Below are 24376 nucleotides of genomic sequence, written 5' to 3'. Positions count from 1 at the left end.
CCAGCCACCCTTAGTGGAGTGACTGTACTAACAACTGAAACACTTGCCAACTTATCAATTTGATCTGGATGCTCTAGGACTGCCATAGGCCCCAGAGTTACTAAGAACCCCTGGAATGTTCATACATTCCCCAGGCCCATGTCCACTATGTATGCTTTACTAATGAAGAGGAACTCCAGCAGCCTGAAGTTCTTTGTGAAAGCGTGGGAAAGTGAATTATCACAGCCCTTAAAAGTACCTCAATGGCGGAGCATATTACAGAATGTTAAAAATGCTTGTGTGGATCTCCGGCTATGCCTGATACAAAAAAATATTTTATTCATATGTATTGGACTCACCAGAGGTTACACAAGCAAGCGGTTTGTTGATGCTGTAGTAAAGAAAATGGAATCCTGATATATATGCTATGGACTATCCAACAGCTAGGCAGCTGTGGAAACAGGTGGACACAAGAGTGAAATTAGTTGCTGGCTTCTGCAACCAAACCTCAGTTGAAAATTATAGTTCCAGGTTACATATCTACATGCTGGTTTTATCTCCACCACCAAGATTTTGGCTCAGAATTTAACAAAAGTGGAGGAGTAGGCCTATGCCCAGAATAGAGCAGTGGTATTCATACCTTCTGCATTAGCAACAAAAGAAAGAATAGTTTATTGAGACGGAGAGCAATTATATGAATTAGAAACAATTTTGAACCTGATTCTTGATACATTTGGATAAAGAATGCTGAGATAGCTCAAATAATGCCAGAGTCCCATTGCACCTACCCTTTCTGCTTTTTCCCTCCCTCTTCCTGTACTCTCCCCCTTTTCTTTATTTTTTATTTATTTTGGGGGGGGGGGCTTGGCTACCCCCAACCCTAACATGTTAGGCCTGTGTAATACTGTCTGATTTTGAATTGTATGATCTTTCAGCTTTGACCAGTTGTAAAGTTGTGTAATTGTGTATATTTATTGGATATCCTTGGAAAATGTGGTTTTGGGTAACATATACAAGCTGTAAATCAACTACCTTTTTGTATTTTTATTGTTTGTTTCTTTATGAAAATTCATCAACTTTTTTTTTTTTAAAAAAGAAGAATAACTGAGTAAGTCCTCACAAGCAAGTATATGAACACTAAAAACATTTCTGTAGTCTTACCTCAGCTCTCTTCAGCATCTCCCATTTATTCAGTATTTTCATGGCAAATACCTTATCTGCATTTTTCAGTTTTACTACTGCAACCTGGAAAACATAAATTGCAGATGAACAACCTAAAATAGGAAAAAAAGTGGTTGCCAGAATAATCCTTTTTTGGAAATATGTAGACGGCTGAGTAGCTTTAAATTTATTTTTGTTGTGATAGGATTTGACTCTGATTTATAACTTCACTCTGCGTACATGATGCCGTACCAAGCATTCATCATCACAAACCATGAAGAGTAATTTCACAGCTGTCCAGGGTATTTGTTCTGTAAAAGTTCTTAAATTCCCCTTAAGCCTCCATTACATAAAAGTATATCCTTCTACATTACAATAGCTGAACACAGCTGAAAGATGGCACTTCTATCAGTACAGTACTTCCTTCCCCCTCTATCGTATTACTGCCATATCATCACTGGATATGTTCCCAAAACTTGGAATAGTTATTGAACCCATTCTCTTCTATCACTGAACTAAATGGCTGCAGTGACAAACAAAAAAGAGTTCCTGGTAATGTAGTAGTCAGGTCCCAAAACCAAGAAACATCAGAATGTCAGCTGGTACAACAAATTATTTACTGGAGATTTGCTACAGGATCAATCTTCTAGACCCATTTCAAAGAACAGGGGAAGCTATAATAAATAAAAATAATTAAGCATAATACTATGCACTCCTATACCATCTTCCATATGAAGCTTTCACTGAGGTCTCTTTACACCCCCATGAACTAGGAGAGTATTATCATTCCCATTTTATGGATGGGAAAACTTAAAAATAGAGAAGTTATGACACTTACTTAACATTTACATTAGGCATCAGAGGTACATTTGGCAATTTACCAAGAGAAAAAACCCAAACTCCTTGTCCTCAGGATTTTACAATCTAGATTAAATACACTATGACAAAAGCCAGGATGGGATCATATCAAGAAAGAGGCAGGGCAAGTGGGAGGTGGGGATGTTTATACAAAACAAATTTATTATTTTTCTTGTTTTCACAATGTGGACATCATAGGTACAGTCCTGAATTCCCTAGTTTGGATAAGACATAAAAACAAAGGAAGTCTGAAGCAAAGCTAACAACAGAACCCAGGACTCAACCTCCTGAGCCACAAAATTAACCTTCAAATATGAAAAGCTCAGTGCTTTCATAAATTTTAAAATCCATACATCAATCTACCCCAATTCCCATTCGCTTGCAAAGAAAGGCATGCTCCCAGGGCCTAAGGAGAGAAGAGACTGTTTTTGTTTTGGTTGCAGACCAGGATGTTGTCTCACAGATTAGCATCATCTTTACCCTGCAGGCTAGTGACAACATACATACATACACACACTATATTATATATGGTTAAACTCTACACTTTCTCCATCTCTTTCATATTCAGCAACTTGGCTACATGCCAGAGAAGTAATAACAGGAAAGAAAATGCAACAGATGCTGACAGCTTGATGAAGGAAATGTCACGCAAGGCTCTTTTCAACCCTTCTTCAAAGGTGGCACCAGCTGAAATAGCTTCATCAAGCTAGTATAGGTGCATGTTAAACTCCATTTACAGTCCTTATAGATGTCTAAAGCAGAAACACTCTCTTTCTCTCGCTAAACTATAAATTGGGTGGAACAGCTATTAACTCCCAGAGGTGCTGTGGTACATTAATCAGACTGCCCTCCATCACATCCCACCCCCTTCTGAAAATAAAATGCAATTCAAGAAGAAATGAAAAAGAGAAGAAAATACAAGGCTATCAGACCTAGCTGTTGAAACTAGTTTCCAAACTAAATTTTTAAAGGCTATCCCCAATAAAGATCAGGCACATGAACCTAGGTTCCCATACACAGATTCATTAAAAAATATAGATTCTAAGGCCAGAAGGGACCACTGTGAACACCTACTCTGACATACCAGGCATTGAACTTCCCCAAAATAATTCTTGTTTGAACCACAGCAATTCTTTTTCGAAAAACTTCCAGTCTTGAGTTAAAAATTACCAGTGATTGAAAATCTGCCACAGCCTTCAGTTTAGATTCATATTCATAAAAGACTTTCAGGTCCAGACTTGGGATTTCTCAAGACTTGCTCAAATTTGGTACTGAAAAAGATTTAGATTCCTTGTCAGTTTCATAGCTGTCCCAAGGTTCTAAATAGCAGTGTTGAAACTTATTTGTTTCAGTTTCACTCTGTTGTTGCTTGAGAAATCTATGAGCAATTCCAAAGGCAGTGGAGCCGGATGTCTCACTCAAGAGACAACACTGCATCAGTTTATATTTTTTTCATATTTGGAAGGTGACCTTTACAACCATAAGGGCTAGAAAGTCTTTCTTTTGTTTTAAGAAGAGGTTAAATTCTGCAGAAATTAAAGACTAAAACCCCTTCATTTACCAGGGAACCCTTCTGCTTGGAACTAGTAAAGAAGTCAGTGGACTTTTCAAACTCTGTCAAGGAGTTAGGTATTTCGAAATTGGCCCATAGTCTTGGAAGTGGCTGTTAATGATCCAAGGCCTGAGCATGTCTGCTACAATTTTCAAGGAAGGCTAAAGGAGTTAGGTCTCCAACTCCCATTGGCTTTCAATGGAACTTAGGCACCTAACTCCCTTTGATCCCTTTGAAAATCGCAACCATTGCATGCAGAGTGATCTCTACCCCAGCTGACCTGGGAAACAAGAGGGCATTTATTGTCAGTTTGGGTTTTTTGGTAGCTTCTGTTAGAAAAATACTTGAGGAAGCAAAGAGAAACATGCTTACATATAGTGTAGAGATGAGAAGCCTAGCTAATAAGGGGCAGAAACAGTTGGACAGCATGCCAGGGAGCATTGCTGTTTGTGGGAAATATGTAAAACTGCTGGAAGAATGAAAGAGAAAATAAAATCCAACTAAAATCAAACTGTTTACATCAGCATACACCAAACATTTTTCAGTGGGTTACTCACAGAAAAAAATAAATTTAAAAAAATTTAAAATGTCCAGTTTTAGTAAGTTCCAGGAACCAGACTTTTATGATGAATAGAGGGGAGTGATTAACAGTTCTTCCTTTCTTTGACCATTCAAAACATTTTTTGAGGATAGCAGAGTATCAAAAAGGCCCCCTGTGTACGTGTTTGTGTGTTTATGTATTACATATGCTATCTACACACACACATTAGTGTCTATATAATGTTTCAGAATTTTCTTTTAATTTTGATTAGAAACAATAGCAGCCTTGTTGATTACTATTTAAGTAGCACCATTGTGGTTCATGTTTCACAACGCATAGTAAAAGCAAACTCTTTAGTCCAAAGAGCTTACTATGTAACTAGATAGAAAACACAAAATACAGTACACCCACAGGAAGTTACTCTCCATAGCCAACACAGTTTTAAACATGGCTTTGTACGGGATGTAGACAGAAAAAGTTTTATTTAGGGACATGGTAGGTGGTTTACATAAAATAAAGGTTACAAGGTTGCTTGGTACAGATTGACCATGTCTAGTAGAAAAAATATGTTGCGTTTTTAAAAACACGTTAGCTAACCATGTTTTAACTAACACAATTTTAAACAGGGCAATTTATGTTTTAAAACATGCTAACTGGTTGTGATCAACCCTAGGAGTTGATCACAACCTGATAACACATTTTTAAAGATGACTTCATAGCTTTTAAAGCCAGAAGGGACCATTATGGTCATCTAGACTGACCTGCTTCATAACACAGGCCTGTGACACTCTGTGTCCCAAAATGACACTCTGCATCCCATATTCACCATTGGTGATATAATTATATGTTTTGTCCAAAGTATGCTTGTGAGGTATCATTTTAAAGTCTTAATCTGTTGAACATTAATATCCTGTTAAGCTGTATGTGCTACCGCTGTATATGAAGTTATGAAGTTTTGCTATGTATGTGCCACTGAAACATGTTGTGAGGTTGGGAACACCCAACAATCAGCCTTTCAGGTACAGTAACTCCTCTCACTTAACATCATCCCGATTAACACTGTTTCGTTGTTCTGTTGCTGATCTATTAGCGAACATACTCATTTAAAGTTGTGCAATGTTTGCTTATAACGTTGTTTGGCTGCAGCCTGCTAGTGGGTAGGGGCTTGGAACCAGGGTGGGCTGGCAGCCCCATCAGTTCCCCTTCACCCCACCAGCGAGCCCTGTGGATCAGCAACTCCCCCCTCCCGCCCCGCACCTCCTGCCCATAACAATCAGCTGTTTCACGGCATTCAGGAGGCTTGGGGGGTGGGGAGGAACAAGGATGCAGTGTGCAGCCTCCCCCATCCCTCCCCATGCCTCCTGCCCGCAGCAATCACCTGTTTCGTGGCATTCAGGAGGCTGGGGGGGGAGGGGAGGAGCAAGGGACGCAGCACGCTTCGGGGGGAGGGGGTTGAGTGGGTAGAGTGGGGGCGGGCCTGGGGCAGAGCCAGGGGTTGAGCACCCCCCAGCACTTTGGAAAGTTGGTGCAGCAGTGCATGCGCCGTCCGGAGGACGGAGTGGTGCACTCCAGTGGGATAGCATGGGTTCATCATCATTTTCAGTTTCTGCAGGAAAGTGTTTGCAGCCGCTGCTGTGCATCAATTTGTCTCCTTCCTTCTACCTCTCTCAGTGCTGCCGTGTAAAGTGTGTGACTACATTAACAACGTGTTAACCCTTGAGGGCTCAGCCGGGTACTAGTTCATCATTTAGCAGCAAGACATTCCCTGGGAAATATCCCACCTGATATCAGCACGGTTGCTTTAGGAGAACCTCAGGGAGCTTATGACCAGGTCCCCAGGCAATCCTCTGATTAGAACTTGTTTAAAACTTATACTGTATATGTATATAATTTCTGTCTGGTGAAAAAAATTTCCCTGGAACCTAACCCACCCCACTCCCTATTTACATTAATTCTTATGGGGAAATTGTATTAGCTTAACATCGTTTCACTTAAAGTCGCATTTTTCAAGAACATAACTACAACATTAAGTGAGGAGTTACTGTACAATGATAAAAAGGCCAAATGGCCCATTCAGAAGAATACAAACACTCACAAGGATTACACCAGGAACTGTGAACAATGGAAACCTCTCAGAGATAGCACTCCACAATGGGAACTGTTTGACTCAGATCACAGCAAAAGATCTTTTCAGCAAGATGGAAGAAGCTATAAAAGGGGGAAGTGACATCACCACTCGGCCTCACTCCCCACACAAGGGAACACCTGGAAACACATGACGGACAATGATTGAACTGGGGGAAGTGCTGGTCCCAGGAGGGAAAGAAGGAAGCCTGACTGTGTATGGAAGTTTGGTGGACTGTTTGTACTATTTAAGAGGGTGTACTATTTAACTGCTTGAGTCAAATCCAATCCAGTTTAGAGAATTTAGATTGCACTCTTGTTTTATTTCTTATGGTAATCTGTTTTGACCGGTTTGCTATTACTTATAATCACTTAAAATCTATCTTTCTGTAGTTAATAAATCTATCTTATATTTTACCTAGAAACAGTGTGGTTTGAGCGACGTGCTTGGGGAAAAATCTCAGCTCAGCTAACAAAGGCTTGTGCATTGTCCTCTCCACTTTGAGGGAGGGTCAGACTGGGTAATAACTCATACACTGGTGAGGTTTTTGACTAGAGCAAGATGGTACAGCTCTGGGGTCCTAGGCTGTGGAGCTGGAGGGTGAGATGGCTGGAATCGTTCTATTATTAGTTCATGTGTGGTGGTGGAGAAGTCCTCATGTAACTGCAGCTGGGTGTGTCCCTGCCTATGTAAAGGTTTGTACAAGTGCAGGACCAGGAGCGGTCTGCAGCTTGTCACAGCAGCATAGTGTGAGAGGGAGCCCAAGCTGGTGAGACAGAGGGTTCAGCAGTACCCCAGTTCCAGGCTGCACTCCCGGGGGTGGAGGGAACTCATCACAAGGCTATAGAAACTTACCCTGTGTTTTCTGCATCAAACCCATCACCTCTTTTTGTGCTATAGCACAGAGGTTCTCAACCTTTTTCTTTCTGAGGCCCCTCCAAAATGCTATAAAAATTCCATGGCCACCTGTGCCACAATAACTGGTTTTCTGCATATAAAAGCCAGGGTCAGCATTACTGGGTAGCACGCAGGGCAATTGCCTGGGGCCCCATGCCACAGGGACCCCACGAAACTACACTGCTCAGTCTTCTGCTTCAACCCCGGATGGCGGGGCTCTGGGCTTCAGCCCTATGCGATGGGGCTTTGGCTTTCTGCCCTGGGCCCCAGCGAGTCTAATGCTGGTCCTGCTTTGAGGCCCCCATGAAACCTGCTCTAGGCCCCCTAGGCGACCCCAGACCCCAGTTGAGAACCACTACTATAGCATCTCTGTTAGAAAGATACCCAATCTTGACTTAAACTGCAAGTGATGGAGAATTCCTCTTGTCTGATGCCCTATTCCTTTTCTTCCAGTCATGCCAATAACCTAGATTATAAATTCCTCAATGCAAGGATTGTGTCTTTACAGAGAAAATAACATGGTATTTACACATCAGGTGCTATGTAAAAGTGTTAAATAACAATAGTTTATACGCAGTTGTGGCAGCACGTATAGAAGTATGCAAGGAAGGCTTAGTTTTTTGGGGGTTTTTTTTGGGAAAGCGTAGCATGAGTTTCTTCCTGCTTCATGCCAATGAGTGCCTGTCATTTATGGTAAGATTCAACTGGAATGCTGAAGGTTGGTTGCAGTATTAGGGCCCTGTTCTGCTGCCATTCCACAACTAGAATTGCCACAGAGATGGCTCATCACAGAGTTTCTAGGTTATCATTCCAGACTGCAACGCAGAAGGAGGCCCACATGTCAAATTTACATTGTGGGTTATATTTTACCATGGGGATTGAGCCCTTCCATTCCATTACTATTACTGGGAGTTGTGTCTGAATCTTAGCGCACCATGCTAAAAATGTACCCTATGGCGTAAACATATTTTTCTCTTATAGACTAAGAGCGGATTATAGTCAGATGTAAAATAACTGTCAGTTACACTCAAACTGCCTGGAAGAATTAGAAGAAAGGTCCTAAACAACAAAGCTGTTGCCCACGGGCCAGTGGCAATATCCCCTTCCTTTGTGTGATCCACTGACTCACGGTTTTAAAGACCTTTGGCTAACAGGTTTCTGGTAAATTTTTCACACATTGCTGCATGGGGCCAGCAGTACTAGGGCACTTATTGGCCGCATCATGAGCTGTGCCAGGATAAGAACAACTCCTACTACACAGGCATGAATGAGTTCCTTGGCCAGAAGATATTGTCCCAACACAGGACCTTGCATAAACAAGTGTATGTGGGAGCTAAACTGAACAAAAATGGAAGGATTCTCAGGGCTACATCAGGGAGGGCAAGGACTTCAAGAAAAACAAAAATAAACTGTCAACTTTTACAATTAAAAATAATAATTAGTTCAGAGTGCCTTTGTCTGTACCTATCCTGTTCAAAAGTAACAAAAAAGAGAATGAGAAATGAGAAACTATTCCCGAATGTATACATTATAAAAAAAGGAACCATGTGAGTACAGAGCCACTGTATGAACAAGTGTTAGCTTGTGCCAATGAAAATTTGAATTTGCTTATTATGCAGAAATATTCAGAATCATGAAAGTCATAGCTGCAATACATTTTTGCAATGTATTAGTAATTTAATTTAGGCTATTTTAAGCTGCAATGATGTGTGATTTAGCAGCCTTTACCATTTTTTTAATTTTACATACCTAACAGTTAAAAGGATATTTTAATGCACAAAGGAATGTTTGGTAAGAATATGTTATTCCAAATCCATTTTTTAAAAGGGACAATATCAACCTTTACAGGATTTAAAATGTACCTTCCTTAAACAATGGTAAAATCATAACTAGCATCCTTGAAGGATGCCTTTTAGCTATTTTAGAACTCTTACTTAAAAAACAAACACATTGGGTTTTTACCAGTTTCAGCATAGATTAACATTTCTTTTCACTGAAGACCAAAACATAAAAAAAAAAAAAAAAGACAAATTCCAGAGTCTTTTAAAAATACACTTTTATGCATTGCTCTCCAGGAACATGGCATGGAGTTACCTGGTTATTATCCTTTATGGAAGACAGGTGTCAGGAATTAAATAGGTTGATGGTATCCATTTAAGGCAAGAAGATTTTTTTTTTAAATACTAAAGAAAATCTAAAGCAGGGGTCAGCAACCTTTGGCATGTGGCCCATCAGGGTACTCCGCTGGCAGGCCGTGAGACATTTTGTTTACGTTGACCGTCCGCAGGCACGGCCCCCCGCAGCCCCCAGTGGCTATGGTTCGCCATGCTGGCCGCCGCTTCCCATTGGCTGGGAACGGTAAACTGCGGCCACTGGGCAGTGCAGGGGGCCATGCCTCCAGACGGTCAATGTAAACAAAATGTCTCGCAGCCCACCAGCGGATTACCCTGATGGGTCACGTGCCGAAAGTTGCCAACCCCTGGTCTAGAGCACCCATTGTGCAGAATTTCAGTATTAGCTAAAGCTGACAGTAGATGAGGGTGGGGAAAACTATGCTTTAATTATGAACTGGAGAGGGTAGTCAACTGAAGCAAGAGCAAAAGGGAGTAGAGGTGAGCATCTCAAAGTTGGGCTCCCCTTGATAATATCTTACAGAAGAAAAATTACTTTCTGTGCATCAAGCTGAAAGGTGTCTGCAAAGAGATATTGAATACAGCTCCCTAGATCTCCTTGGATGCAAGAATTTATAGGGCTGAAACACCTTCCAGTTCTTCAGAGGTAGAGTGGAATAGATCATCCACTCTGAGAGGGAACTCTGACTCCAAATGCAAAATTTCCTGATCCCCACAAAGATACCCTGTGTAGCAGATGATTTAGGCTTCAGTACATAGGGTCCCGAGAATAGTTTGCAGAGAATAAAAATCCCAGTTCCTTTAACATAGCCAAGTGGAACAACAGATTAAATAAATGCAGTGTACTTGCTCCTGGTAGCACTGCAATGGGTATCTGCTGTGTGATGGTTCTCATATTTTAAACATGTATATGGTGGTGGTGATAGCAATAGTAGGGACCTACATTAAAGTAAAAATCACAGTTCCTTTAGTATAGCTACAGAAACTAAGCCTTCCATGACTCTAGACAAGCACAGCCTAATTCTTACTCATGAAAGAAAATAAATGTCCTTGAACCTGCCTCTTCCCTGCCACCCAAACTTTCAGTCTCTGCTATCTCCACAGGCTAGTCAGCTCCTTGGAAGCCAGTGACTGGTCACCCTGTCCGACAAGTTCAAACTGAAGAGGGAACCTCTGATCTAGACTGTTAAATGAGCAGGAGCAGAAAATTAAAGCTTTACAACTCCATTGTACGTGCTACCAAATGAGGCATGACAAAACTCTGGTATAGTTTTAGAACAATAATAATGCAAATATAATCAAATCACCATTCAAAATTGGAAGCAAAATGGGAGGAACAGAAAGGGAATAATCCATGTTTTTAAAATGCTTGGATTAAAACATATACCGTAACAATTAAAATTCACAGATTATATCTATTCTGAAAAAAGAGAACGTGAGCCATAAATATTTCCATCTTTCACGATGCCTTTCAGGACGGTCTTGGAAGTGTAACATGATTGACCTTATCTACTATTAAACACTAAAAATTGGGGGAAAAAACACCTTCTAAACAAAACATCATTAAATGTTTAGTAAAGTGCTCATTTGACAGTCTCAGTTCAACAGTACAGCTTCAGTCCAAAGGACCCTCAAGCTCGGTGGAAAACCAAAGAAATCTGTAACAATTTCAGTACGGTCCATCCATCATCGTCAATGTTTTCTACGCACAAAAGGAAACTGGGAAACCCCTTTTTCTTGACAAAACTATGATTAAAAAAAAAACCTACACAGATCATTGAAAAACTTAATATCATCTGTCTCCTGAACAAGGACTGGGCTCTGCAGGCACAAAGACCATGGTGTTTCCACAGCTATCCACAACGGAAAGCCTATTTGAGTGTGGGCAGAGATCTTTTTGGTGGAAAAAAAAAAGCAACAGTGAAATTATCATTTATCCACATCTATTCCCATTTGCTCATCAAAATAAGAAATGTAAATTAAAGACAGACAGAAGACCAATGACTTGCTGTGTAACTTTTTCAAATCACACAACCTTTCTCTGCTTAGTTTCCCCATATGCAGAATGGGAGTAACACTTATTCAACTTTGTAAATCACTTTCAAATCTTCAGATAAAAAAGTACAAAAAGACAAATATTCCCTACCCTGTAAATTTTCTGTTTTTGAAATCTTCTGTACCAGATCAGATGCTTGGATTAGTGGCCTTAATACAGATTTTTAAGGTGATCTTCTGGGCACCAGCCTGCATCTTTGCCAAAATTATGAAATAGATGTGCACGCTTTCACAGATATGGTCTTTGGCAAACAGTTGCTGCAGACAGGCACTAATACCTCCTATATATACCCAAATATATGAGCTGCCTTGGGAGGTCACAAGAGGAGGTGATCAGAATTTTTTTTGACAAATGCAGATTTGTGGAATTTGAAATGTTTTGTGAAAATACTTCAAGTTCAATCAATTTTCGTCCCTGCCTCCATCCCTACCAGCTCACTAAGTAGTATTTCTGTATATTTCTAGAGGACTTATATTTCAATATCTTGGTACCAATAAATTTTCTGACTGCAGAAGATTTTCTGTAGTACATTTAACGTCTCAAAAAACCTTACCTCTCCAAAGGCTCCTCTACCAATCACCTTCAAGATTTCAAAATCTTCTTTATGTAGTCGCATCTGTTTCACCTTAGATGTAAAAGGTTTGGCTGAAACAAAGGAAAATGTCAATCATTAAAAAAAAGGTAACATTAATAAAATAAAATATTAAGTTATAAGAGACCTGAAAATAATAGAACATTTTTCTTATATACATCTATTCCCTAAAGTAATATTACAAAATATAAAGCTGAAACTAATGACCAATAAGAGCTAAGCCAAACTTTCTGTCTGCTCTGAAAGGAATTTTATGGCGTACATATTTTTTACAGATAGAATCAAGCTGCCTATATCCTTCTATATTTCTTATAAATCCACACGATGATTTTCAATATAGTAGGTTTCCAAGTGTTATAGATTGGTATGTCTGGTTGTGAAAGTACAGTATGGTAAAATTATGACATCACTCTGGACAGAAATATGCTAACTTCTACACCAGCTCAATATTAATGATCAATATTTTACTCCAAGGAAAATTAAAGTGCTGATGAAAAGGTGCTGGACTGATAGCACTGTCCCAAGAAGATATATCAATCAATACATACTTCCTGAGAGATCACTACTTTATGTGCAAGGGTTACTAAATTAACCTTTAACCCTTGGTTCAGTATGTTTGCTTGGGGTTTTTTGCTTTGACCTCCATTTCCCTCCAAAAATCTTTTTCTAAGCCATATATTTTTACTCTATATTTTATTTTAATTTGGTGACCAAACTTGAACGAAACATTCCACACACAGGTAATTCTAGTGTTATATATAATATTTTCTGTATTTTTTCCAGAGTCAAGTTTATAATAAACAGCAGACTTTCTCCAAAAGAAAATTCGGTGAACTGAAATGTTTTAGAAATAAATATTTTAAAACCATTTAGATCCCAAATGATTAAGAGCATACGTGCAGACAAACATTACAAATATATTTAAAAACCATTATCTAGTATGCCTCAACCCTTATTTATAATTTTGCAAGTTTTAATTATGTAACAGCACCTACGGCTATGGAAAGGCAGGGTAAACACAGTCATGAGAATGAAGTAAAAATGACTATTTTAAATCAAGTTTACCTTAAGTTATGTGCCAAGACTCATGTTTAGAATTCTGCATTGCCCCTCTTAAGTTGAGCTCAGCATTAACACAAAGAGAATGCAGGGAAACATTTTGGTCTGCATTCTTGTTTGAAATTTACTCTTCCAAGAGAAACACAGAAGTCTAACTTCACGTCTTGACAGGTAATAATAGGCCAGCCTATTTATCCCCTACATCCATATGCAGAGGGGATCCTCTGCATGTGGAACACCTCCTTTCTAACTTGGAGTGCTAAACTCTCTCCCCCAAATCCCAGGGGCAATAAAATGAAAAGGTAAATTCTCAGGATGCATTGCTAAGAGCCATGGAACCCTCCAACTGAAGGACAACGCCCTACCAAATAAAAGTTCTGGGGAAAATTCCTTGGAGGGGAACTTCATTGACCCACTGACATTTAAACGGTTTCAGAGTAGCAGCCGTGTTAGTCTGTATCTGCAAAAAGAAAAGGAGTACTTGTGGCACCTTAGAGACTAACAAATTTATTTGAGCATAAGCTTTCGTGAGCTACAGCTCACTTCATCGGATGCATTCAGATGAAGTGAGTTGTAGCTCACGAAAGCTTATGCTCAAATAAATTTGTTAGTCTCTAAGGTGCCACAAGTACTCCTTTTCTTTTGACATTTAAACACTCATCATCTTCAAAGGACTTTATAAATATTAGTGTTACGATTCCTCAAGTCTTTAAAAGCTGAACCCCAATTCAGGATTATGAAATCAGAAGAATTTTAGGAAATCTGATACTGTCTTTCTTTCAGTCCCACACCTTGTCAATGGCCTACCCATCTAATTTTTACATCTTCCGCACCCAAATCTGGCTAGCCATCTGCATGTCCTCAGGGAGACATGAGCCAGGTCTCTGAGAAACATTATGTAAATGAATTAACTTATTAAGGTAAAAACAAAAACCTTGTTTTGAAACATTTTGTTTTATAAAGCAATTATTTGACATTCTTATCAATTCATACAATGTAAATCCTATTACTAATGCAGGATCTATTATTTAAGAGGAGGAAGGGTGATCTAGAATATAGGGAACTGGAATGGGATTCAGGAGAAGTAGGTTCAATTCCCGGCTCCACCACAGACTTATGTGATCTTGGATTAGTCATTTAAGATACTTTGATCTAGATTCTCAAAAGGACTTAGACACTGGGTCCCACTGTGATTCACAACCCCACCCTCTGCCCCTAAGCTGCCACCGAACCCTGTAGGGAACTAAACTCACTCAACTCAGAACTCACCTACCAGACTGGACACCATATAAAAACTCTCACAAAACTTCCAGAGGACCTCCCTCATAACTTTTAGGGTACTCACCTGGAATCTGGGAGATCCTTGGTGCAAGTCCCCACTCTGCCTGATGCAAAGAAGGGATCTGAACAGGGATCTACCACCTCTCAGGAGAGTGCTCTAACCACCGGGCTACAGGATATTCTCCCTCAATCTGTCCTATTTAGGCTGTTCCACTGTGGATAAATAATGAAAGAATCACTTGGCTAGAGAGAGATTGAGTAAGCATGAGAATGACCCTGTAGCTTGCTGATTAAAGCAGTCTCCTGGGTAGTGAGATACCCAGAATTCAGTTCCCCTGCTCCCCTATTTGAATTATTCATCCATAGTGGAACTGTTTCAACAAGAGAGACTAACAGACCTCCCACCCCCCATCAGAATATCCCATAGCTCAGTGATTAGAGCACTCACCTAAGAAGTGGCAGATCCCTGTTCAAATCCTGCTCAGGTGGAAGGGGACTTTAACTGAGGGTCTCCCTAACTACTGAGGCACCCATCATGCTGGCTTTTGTGAATCCCATTCTTAGGCACCGATTTCTCCCCCATTCAATGTATAAGGAGCTTAGGCATCTAACTCAATCTTCATGAATCCCAGTGATTTTCACGTGCCTAAATGTCAGGCATGGTGACACTGATCACCACCACACTTACATTTCTTTGAGAATCTAGTTCCTCATGCCCCAGTTTTGCTTCTGTAAAATGGGTTTAGCACCTCCATACCCAAGTAGTCCCCTACCTTACAAGTGTGTCAAGAGGATAATGAGATGCCTACATACTAGAATGACAAGGACCACACAAGTACCTGAACAGAGAGGGGGAAATGGCACGTTCCTCCAAATCAGATAAGCTATCTTAGTTGTACGCATACAGGGTGTGAACATGCAGATAGGTGGGCATGTAAAAATGATGGTTAAGATTGAAAAGGGACATTTGAAAATGTGGCCATAAAAATCTTTTCAGATTGATTTAATGGGATACTGTGTGCATTAAAGGGCATGTGTGGGCAGATTCATTTGCAGGATCAGGGACTAGAACTGTGAAAAGAGTTTCTAAGTGGAAACAGTAATTGCTTCTTCACTACAACAGCAACAATGGTACAACAGGTACCACTGGATTCTCCTGGCATTAAAATGAATTTGGATTCTCCTGGCATTAAAAGTTCTGGCTTTCTGAAAGAGATTTTTTTAAAAAAATAAAGCACTGGTATGAATCAATCTAGATGGAAAACAAATATTCAAGTGTCCGGCTAATCATTTCATTTTATTTAAAATTAAGACAGATAGAGATTATACACATATAAAAACGTGCTCCAGGGCTTTACAAAATCCCTCTCCAAAATGAAGTTGCACAAAACGATAAGCTAAGAAATTCGGTTTTAAATACTTCTTCTTGAGAAAAAACAGACACAAACTTCAACCGAATGAAAAGTCACAATTCTGAGATTTGATAAATAAGTGAGACAATTAAATTCATAAGTGCTCCAAATGTTATCGGATAAACAGGACACAGACCTGTTAATAAAATTAGCTTGTTCAAAGAAGAGAAGCTCCCACTGTATTCAACAAGTAAACTGATGTCCTTGCACAATATCAGTGAAAGCATACCGCAATGAGTGTCTTGTTACAGAACATAATAGATATTATAGGGATCCATGAACCCATAGCAGAACAGACTTTAAAATGTGACTCTATTACAATGACAACATCAGCAACTTCTAACTAAAATTCAAACCATTCAACTTCAAATGCAGTTTAAAGTTTCAATCCGAGAAAGTTCTCCACAAAGCACTTAGTTAGGCTCTGATATTAAGGCTTTGGCATTAGATATAGGTAATTTCATAGCCTCATAAAATTTCTTATCAAACTGGAGTGATTTTCACAATTAAAAAAAACGCACCCAGTAGAGACAGCACAAAAAGTTAAGGTTAATTATATTTTATCCTGTGAATGCCATTCTTTTTACAGGCAAAATTACTTTGCTCTTAAAGTTCGTTCCTTTTTCATTCCAGAAGGATATCAACTGCTTTAGAATTCTGTTTTTAAAGCACTAACAGCCCAAACCTGCTTTTCTTACTCTGACATGTAGTCCCACTGAAGTAAATAAGAATATTTTAAGACAAGGGGATTTGGTTCTATAGCAGTGGTCCCCAAACTTTTCAGGGTCATGCCCCCCCCATCCCTGTTCATGCCCCCCTTAAATTCTACAAAAATTTCTAAATTATTATATATATAGTTACATACATACACACTCTCTAGGACAGGGGTATGCAAACTTTTTGGCCCGTGGGCCACATCTGGGTATGGAAATTGTATGGTGGGCCATGAATGCTCACGAAATTAGGGCTGGGGTACAGGAGAGGGTAAGGGCTCTAGGGTTGGGCCAGAAATGAGTAGTTCAGTGTGCGGGAGTGGGCTCTGGGCTGGGGCAGGGGGTTGGGCACAGGAGGGCATCAGGGGTGCAGACTCCGGGTGGTGCCTACCTTAAGCAGCTCTTGGAAGCAGCAGCATGTCCCCCCTCTGGCTCCTATACAGAGGTGAGGCCAGGTGGCTCTGCGCACTGCCCCGTCTGCAGGCGCCACCCCTGCAGCTCCCATTAGCCGCAGTTTCTGGCCAATGGGAGCTGCGGGGATGGCGCTTGGGGCGGGGACAGCGCACACAGCCCCCGGTTACCCCTAAAAGTAGGAGCCGGAGGGGGGACATGCTGCTGCTTCCAGGAGCCTTGGCATGCGCACTCGGAGTGGCCTCCAACCCCGCTCCCTGGCTGGAGTGCGGGAGTAGGGTAAGTCCCAGACCCTGCTCCCCAGCGGAAGCTTGAGGGCCGGCTTAAACAGGCTGGAGGGCGGATGTGGCCCCCAGGCCATAGTTTGCCCACCCCTGTTCTAGGACTAGTAGTAAGGTCTAAGGTCCCAAGCTTGCAAAGACTTACACATGGGATTAATTTTAATGATGTGAGTAGTCCCCATGAGTTCAACATGTACTTGCCTTTGCAGGTTCAGAGACTAAAAGGGAAATTTAAAGCTAAGTATTACACTGAAACTCATATTTCCTCAGACATGCCCACTTTCTGACCTTAACTCTCCTTCATCCTGCATTCTTGCAAGTGCACAGGGGGCTCATGACTAATTACCACACAGCACCATAACTTCTAAATGCTTAATATTACTTGCATCCATGTAGAACTTCCAGTTACACGAACTGCAGAGCAACAACTCTGCACACTTTACTGTACACTGCACAACTAAGTCCTCAAACAAAAAAAATGACTGAATTTTCTGTTTGAAGACAGAAAAAAAAAATGCAGCAGTTGTATGTTGGACTACCGAGAGAACAACCTCCACGAATACCTAGGTAAATCCTGACAGTGCATTACTTTTTTATTATGAAACAATTCTATCCCAAAGGGGTTACAATACTATCCCCTATACAAAGCATTGCATTAAGGAATCATAATAAATATTATTTTAAAAATGTAGGCACATCAGCTTTACTTTCTCTTTCTGTTGAGCTCATTGCATTGCCACAATACAGGGTCAGGCCTCTGGGAGCCTTCCCTGTTTCAGGGTTTGCAGAGTCTGAACTTGTTGCCAGGTTTTCTAAAGCCAAGGGTACAGTAGACAGTATACATCTTCCACCCACTCTGTGTTTAAACCTTTTTATATCTTAAACAATGTTTTGAATAGTTGAGCTGAAACCAAAACATGATTTCTTATTGGCCAAGCGTAAATTATATTATATTATGTCATCTGAAATATTTTAACCAATGTAAAGATGTCGATATCATTGTTCAAATATTTTTCAATAAATAAAAAGCACGTTATTAAAGGGGGGGGGCTTTTATGTTGAAGAGCGACAGACTAAAAACAAAGGAGCAGCTCGTGATATCAGTAGTTTTTGACCATTATAGGCATGGCTGGAGTACAAGGTAAAATATCTTGTTAACAAGCACCAACATAGCTGTTTAAACGACCAAACAATTGTTCACTTTTCACTGTAAGGAAAGGCCTGTCATTCTTCAATTTTTATATTTTGGAATCTTCCAGGGTTTCCATAGGGATACTGGAAAAATAAACATCACTAGGTCTACTCATGTAAAAACACAACAGACAAAAATAGGCTAGGGCTGTATATAGTGATTCATATATAGTGGAAGGTTTGTAAACATTTTTGGTTACTTTATTATCTCAAGAAACAGACATGGCAATGTATGGCCCAAGGGCTCCATAAAGAAAGAAAATTACTTGTCCAAGAAAGATCAATTCCATAGGCAAATTTATTTTAAAATGGTTTGTACCATAGAAAGGTCAATTTGCTTGGTCATCAACATTGTTTGTTATGCATACATCTGCAGCTTGTGGCAACATAATAATTTAAAGTACAGAAAATGGGTCCGGGTCCTGGTCCAGGGCCGGCTCCAGGCGCCAGCGTTCCAAGCAGGTGCTTGGGGCAGCAGTTAGAAAGGGGAGGCAGTGTTTCCGCGGCGGTGGCAATTCGGCGGCAGCTTTTCCCTTTTGCCGTCCATGGCGGCAGTTTTTTTCACTGCTTGGGGCGGCAAAAACTGTAGAGCCGGCCCTGTCCTGGTCAAATGTATTGGAAGGTATATCTTCTGACAGCACTCTCACACATTGCTCTCCTGGCTAGGAGGTTGGGGGCAGATTTGATACCACTTGTTTGACAAGGTCATATAAGTTATTTCAAAGGAAGCAAACTGTGAGGTCAAGAGAAAGGTTTAATAAAATATCTCTAAACTGCATCCCTTGAAGGGCTGTCTATGCTAAATAGATTGGTAATAGGATAGGTTTAGCGATAATAAATCATGCACCCCTCCTCAGAGCTAAAACATCTGGAATACGTTTTTCTTGACAATACTTTGGGTGATACATTGTCATTCAGCAAGATGAAAGATTTGTGGGAGCAGAGGATTGCGCATGTGACTTTCCTTCAGTACCTCAACTTGGTGATAGCAATAGCTGAGGCAGTAGATTTTTCCACTTTATTTTCCCCTTTTTTAAAGAGCACCATTTTTTTTGCCCTTAGTGCTGTGAACCAAAATGTGATATAGATAGGCTTCAGAATTTGAGTTTTATTTGTTTACAATTTCAACAGATATCAATATTTATTTTTAAGCTTCTCCCTCCCCCCCATCTGTATCAATTTAAATGTTCAGAGTTGTGCAAAATTATGGGTTTTAAAATTTGAAAAAAAAATGCTTATTTATTTTCATGGTTGTGGGAAATTATGGGAGGGGTTGGACAATAATTATTTAAATAGAATAGACACTGATTCAAAAAGTTAATGCTTTATAACCAACACAAACTGTCAAGATCACACATTAAAATATACAAATGTAAATATACAAAAATAGATACCCTTAAATCAAACTCTAATAAACTCTCAAGAAGATTTTTCTTACTTTGCTTCTCTGTAAATTTCTATGGTCAACAATGAAAATATTTTTTCATCAGTTTGTACAATGAAATCAACATTTACGAACATGTACCAATAAAAATCCAATCCTTCCAAGCCTAGATATGGAGTATTTAGAGTAAGTTCTTTTTGAAAAATGTTCCATTCTGCTCTACCTACCATTATGACTTAGACAGACTAGTTAGGCCTTGATCTGCTGCAATGAATTGTGAAAACAGGCTCTTTCAAAACAAAAACACAAAACCAAACAAACAAACAAAAACCAGCTACAATTATGTGATCCTCAAAACCCAACCAGAGCAATTCTTTTCAGACTTGTCCCTACCTAGGAAAACTATTGACATTGTCCTCTTGGAAAGATTTCCTGCTGTCATTCAATCAGTTGATCACAAATAACCAGGAAAACCAATCTAAACAGTTCATCCTAAGGAGAAGAAACCTATCTATTAACTATTTAAAATACCTTAACTTGCTGAACAATGTATCCCTAACATGTCTGTTTCTTCTAGCCATCCTCTAGTTAAATGCTTCTTTTCCTACCTTTTATTTTCTACCATTTCAGTTATGCCTCTAATGGATCAGAGCGATAAAAATAAGTAAAAAGGGGGAGCAATACAAATCTGTATGAAATGTCTACTTAAAGCATTGGAACTGGAGCTCCAGCCGCAGCAACTATATCCTTAGTAGCATGGATGCAAAGAGAAAAGTAGTAGTAATCAAATCTTCATCGGCCAAGCCATCCTGACCGCCATGCAGGAGGAGGACAGTCTCCACCCCAAATAGAGAGAGAACTATAAAAACTTCCCAGAAGAAGAAAGACAAAGCAGCAGACACTGAAATATTACATTAGATTGCAAGATTCCACTACTCTGCCTGATGTAGTCACAGAGATGTGCATTAGTTTATTACTATTATTTACAGTTTATTTAGCACCAGAGAAGTGCAGGGTGCTTTTCAAACAGATGGAGATTCTGTCTTGTCTTGTTCTGAAGAGCTGACCATATAAATTAAGATGAGAACAACCTCTAGGAAAACTGGTGAAATGTCATGGACTTAAACATCAAAACATACAGAGGGCACACAGCTTTTTCCATCTTTCACAATATAAAAATCACAGCATCATAGAAATGTAGGGCTGGAAGGGATCTTGAGAGTTCTTCTAGTCCACCCCTCCTTCCCCTCCATGATAAAGAAGGATTAAGTACAGCTAGATTATCCCTGACAGACGTTTGTCTAACCGGTTCTTAAAAACCTCCTACGACAGGGACTCCACAAGCTCCCCTTCGTAACCTATTCCAGTACTTAACTATCCTTATTGTTAGAAAGTTCTTCACAATATCTAACCTAAATCTCCCTTGTTGTAAACTAAGCCGGTTGCTTCTTATCCTGCCGTTGTTGGACACTGAGAACAATTGATCACTGTCTTCTTTATAACAACCTTTTACATTTTTGAAGATTGCTATCATGTTCCCTTTCACCCTTCTCTTCTCTGGACTAAACGTGCCCAGTTCTTTCAACCTTTCCTCAAAGCTCAGGTTCTCTAAACCTCTTATTTTGTTGCTCTCCTCTGACCTCTCTCCAATTTGTTCACATTTTTCTTATATGACAACACCACTGTAACCAAGCTAGGCCAGAGCCTGGGTGAGATAAACCCAAGTGAGACTGGGGTCATGCTGATTGGCAGGGGTAAATATTTTGCAGAATCCGCAGCAACAGAGCAGCCTCCTCTGATTGAAGATTCACATGCACAATTGGTCAAGTCAGTCCACAGTTAAGGAGTTCTAGATACCGATTCTTAGCTCTTCCACAGTAGCACTTCTGAATAAGACACTTCCATCTCTAGCTAGCCAGAACAGGGATTCTCAACATACATTTTTTTAATGAGGGACCCCCCTAAACTTAAATAGGCAAATCCAAGGACCCCCAACCAGAGAGCACACACCGGGGGGGGGAGGGGCATATGGGGTCACGTCCCCCCTCTCCAGATTTCTGCCTTTATTTGGCTATGCTCCCTGAAGTGCTGGTGTACCAGAGCAGAGCACTGGTGTGTCTCCTTGACTAGCTTCTGCCTGCTTGTGGAGTCAATGGCTATGAGGCATCCCCCTTCTGATGGCAGGGGGAGATCTCTCTTTTGCAGTGATGCTGCAAGTTTTGGGTGCACTGCCCGAACCCAGACAGGCTGGGTGGCCCACTGAGGTGAGTCAGGGAATGGGGGAGGTGCTGCCTCCCTGAGCTCTGCCGCTTGGGACTAAGCCCAGTCCTTGTCGGACCCCTGAAACCTGCTCATGGCCTCCCAGTTGAGACCCTGTGAGCTGTCTCCCACCCTGGAAGAGGATTCCCTCCCAGTGGAACCACATCAATGCAAATCTACATGGACAAGATCCATGCAGCCCTCAGGAAAATGCAGGGTGCCTCCTCACCAATATGAGTACAACAAACCTACCCTCTGCTCATTACACTGGCTCCCCGGAAATATCATATCAAGTTAAAGCTGTTGGTCCTTATCAAGGGATTTCGTGTTCTGGGGCCAGGATAAGAACTCTGCTCCTTCGTCTACTGCCAAGGTAAAGCTCATTCATGCAGCAGATACCACCTTTCTTGGGGGCAGGACCAAGCCTGTGGAACAAACTCCCGCAACAGTTATGAGCCACCACAAATTTCATCACCTTCCATTCTAAGAGGAAGGCTCTTGCCTTCACTAGCACATAGCATATTAAATAAAATTTCAAAAATCCACAATCATTTTACCATAGGAAGAGAAAGTACATGTGACAGCTGTTAGTCACCTTGCTTAACACACTACTGGAAGGCACTCAGATAATACAGCAATGGGCACAGTGTAAGAGATTGAACAGAACAATTATGCAGTATCAACTTTTCCTTTAATAGGTTATAAGCACTTTATAGTTTGGTAATTTCTGCAGAAGGACTTTTTCCCCCTCTCTCCAACTTGGAAGGAAAGAATTTAACGTTTTATTTTAGGGGTTAATCCAAACCCATTGAAATTAAAGTTCTTCTATTGTCTTCCATCAGCACTGAATCAGGCCTTTAGTGATTCTGAAATGTGTTAGTGGTATTTTTGAGGTTTTAGCATAGGGTTTAACCAGAGGATTAAAAAAATATATAGAATGAGGTGGGAATGGATGTTCAGTCATGGGAAGAGGGACCCTTCATGGGAAGGGAGAAAGTCCTGCCTTTGGGAGGGGGGTTGAGTTAGGAAATATAGAAACTATACCCTGATGAGGAGCACACAGAGGCTCACTCACATTCTCCTCTATGCATTCCATCTTTTATGGTGGGGCACACAAAGAGTTAGACTCTAGAACGACTATGGAGGCACTAAAGACCTTGTTGATCCAAGAGACTGCTTTGAAGTACAGAAGTTCTGACCTAATTGGCCTTGAAAAGATGGTCTCGTTTGGGCAACGCATTTCCTGGTTTCCTTTTGACTCTGCTGCTAAGGAAGGAGTGATGAATACTTATTAAGGGCACTGATGGAGCTCAGAACCTCACAGGATTAGTTCCTAAAAACTCTTCTAGGAGCCTGGTATGGGCAGAGCAGCCCATATACAGTGCAGGTGCTACAGCATCAGCTTGAAGTGAAGTGCTGCTACAGTGTACATTTGGTGGATTTTTATTTTTCTTGCCTTCCATAATTCTTTTCTTTTCATCTGCACATCATCAGATCAAGAAGAAACTTAAACCACTGTTAAAAAAAAAAAAAAAACGTCTCCAGTAAGCACCACTTCAAAAAACAAAAAGGGGAGGGGGAGCGACTGAGCAAGAGGGAGCTGTCTAAAACATGACCAATTTACTTGAAACAAGAAAACAAGTGGGGAAAAATAAAGGAAGCCCTGCCCGCAGGATAGCCCAAAGGCACAAAAAAAGCTTTGTTGGAACTGGCTGCCAACTCTGTTTAGCACATGAGATGCAAAATCCTGCAGTCAGCAGTGATAGAAGCTGGATTACAGAATGTTATTTAGACGAAGGTAAAATGTAAGCCACAAAATTCTTCTCAGTTTTAACAGTTAAGACTCTGTTTTCACTCTTTTGGAATTCTTCTTAAAATATTTTTCCTGATGAACAGTAAGTGCCAACATCTGTAGTGCAGTTTAAGAGAAGCTGGCATTTCCTGCGAATATGAAATACACCCACAAGTTCCTGTACTGTAACGGTATAGTTAGACACACAATATTCTGGCTCCTATTCACATTGAAAAAAAGTAATGTGTTCCCAGCTAGGTCAATTGGAGATCATCCAGTCATCTTTGGCTACAACTTATCCCCAAAAATTCTTAACCAGGGAATTTCAGATCAGGGTAAGAAATGAGATTTCACTTTCATATAAAAACAATCACATGCAAAACAACCCCAGTGTTAACAAAATATCCACTGCAAAGATGGATAAATGCATCTCTGTCCCACAAAAATAAACCATGCATTATTAAGGATGCAAAGTCAAGCACTCAAGCTTTTGTGTATGTATTGTGATACAGTCTTTAATTACACGATCATATGCCACTTTTTCCACAGGACCCCTGCCTCATTCAGTGCATAGGATGGACCTGCTCTGGGGATGAATCATGGTCATAGTGAAAGAGGCTGTTGTCTGTAGGATCCCTGCCTTATTTTTGCAGAAGTAGAAGGTGTACAGTGAGCAAGGCAGGAGACTGCAGGAAGAGAA

The 24376-nt window shown here is 40.5% G+C and overlaps 1 protein-coding gene across 7 annotated transcripts in view; it reads right to left on the bottom strand.

Moving 5' to 3' along the window:
* CDC42BPA (CDC42 binding protein kinase alpha) overlaps positions 1-24376 on the bottom strand; it is a 322274-nt gene that overhangs the window by 208874 nt on the left and 89024 nt on the right. For all 7 annotated transcript variants that reach the window (XM_073338668.1, XM_073338662.1, XM_073338664.1 and 4 more), the window contains exons 2-3: positions 11855-11946; positions 1141-1224 (exon numbers count right to left, since the gene is read on the bottom strand). In XM_073338668.1, the coding sequence (XP_073194769.1) occupies positions 1141-1224; positions 11855-11946 (176 nt within the window). The remainder of the gene's footprint in view (positions 1-1140; positions 1225-11854; positions 11947-24376) is intronic.

Source organism: Lepidochelys kempii, chromosome 3 (genome assembly GCF_965140265.1).
Source record: "Lepidochelys kempii isolate rLepKem1 chromosome 3, rLepKem1.hap2, whole genome shotgun sequence".
Lineage (NCBI taxonomy): Eukaryota > Metazoa > Chordata > Testudines > Cheloniidae > Lepidochelys > Lepidochelys kempii.
The sequence above is the reverse complement of the archived record's forward strand: the minus strand, read 5'-3'. Positions and strand labels throughout refer to the sequence as shown.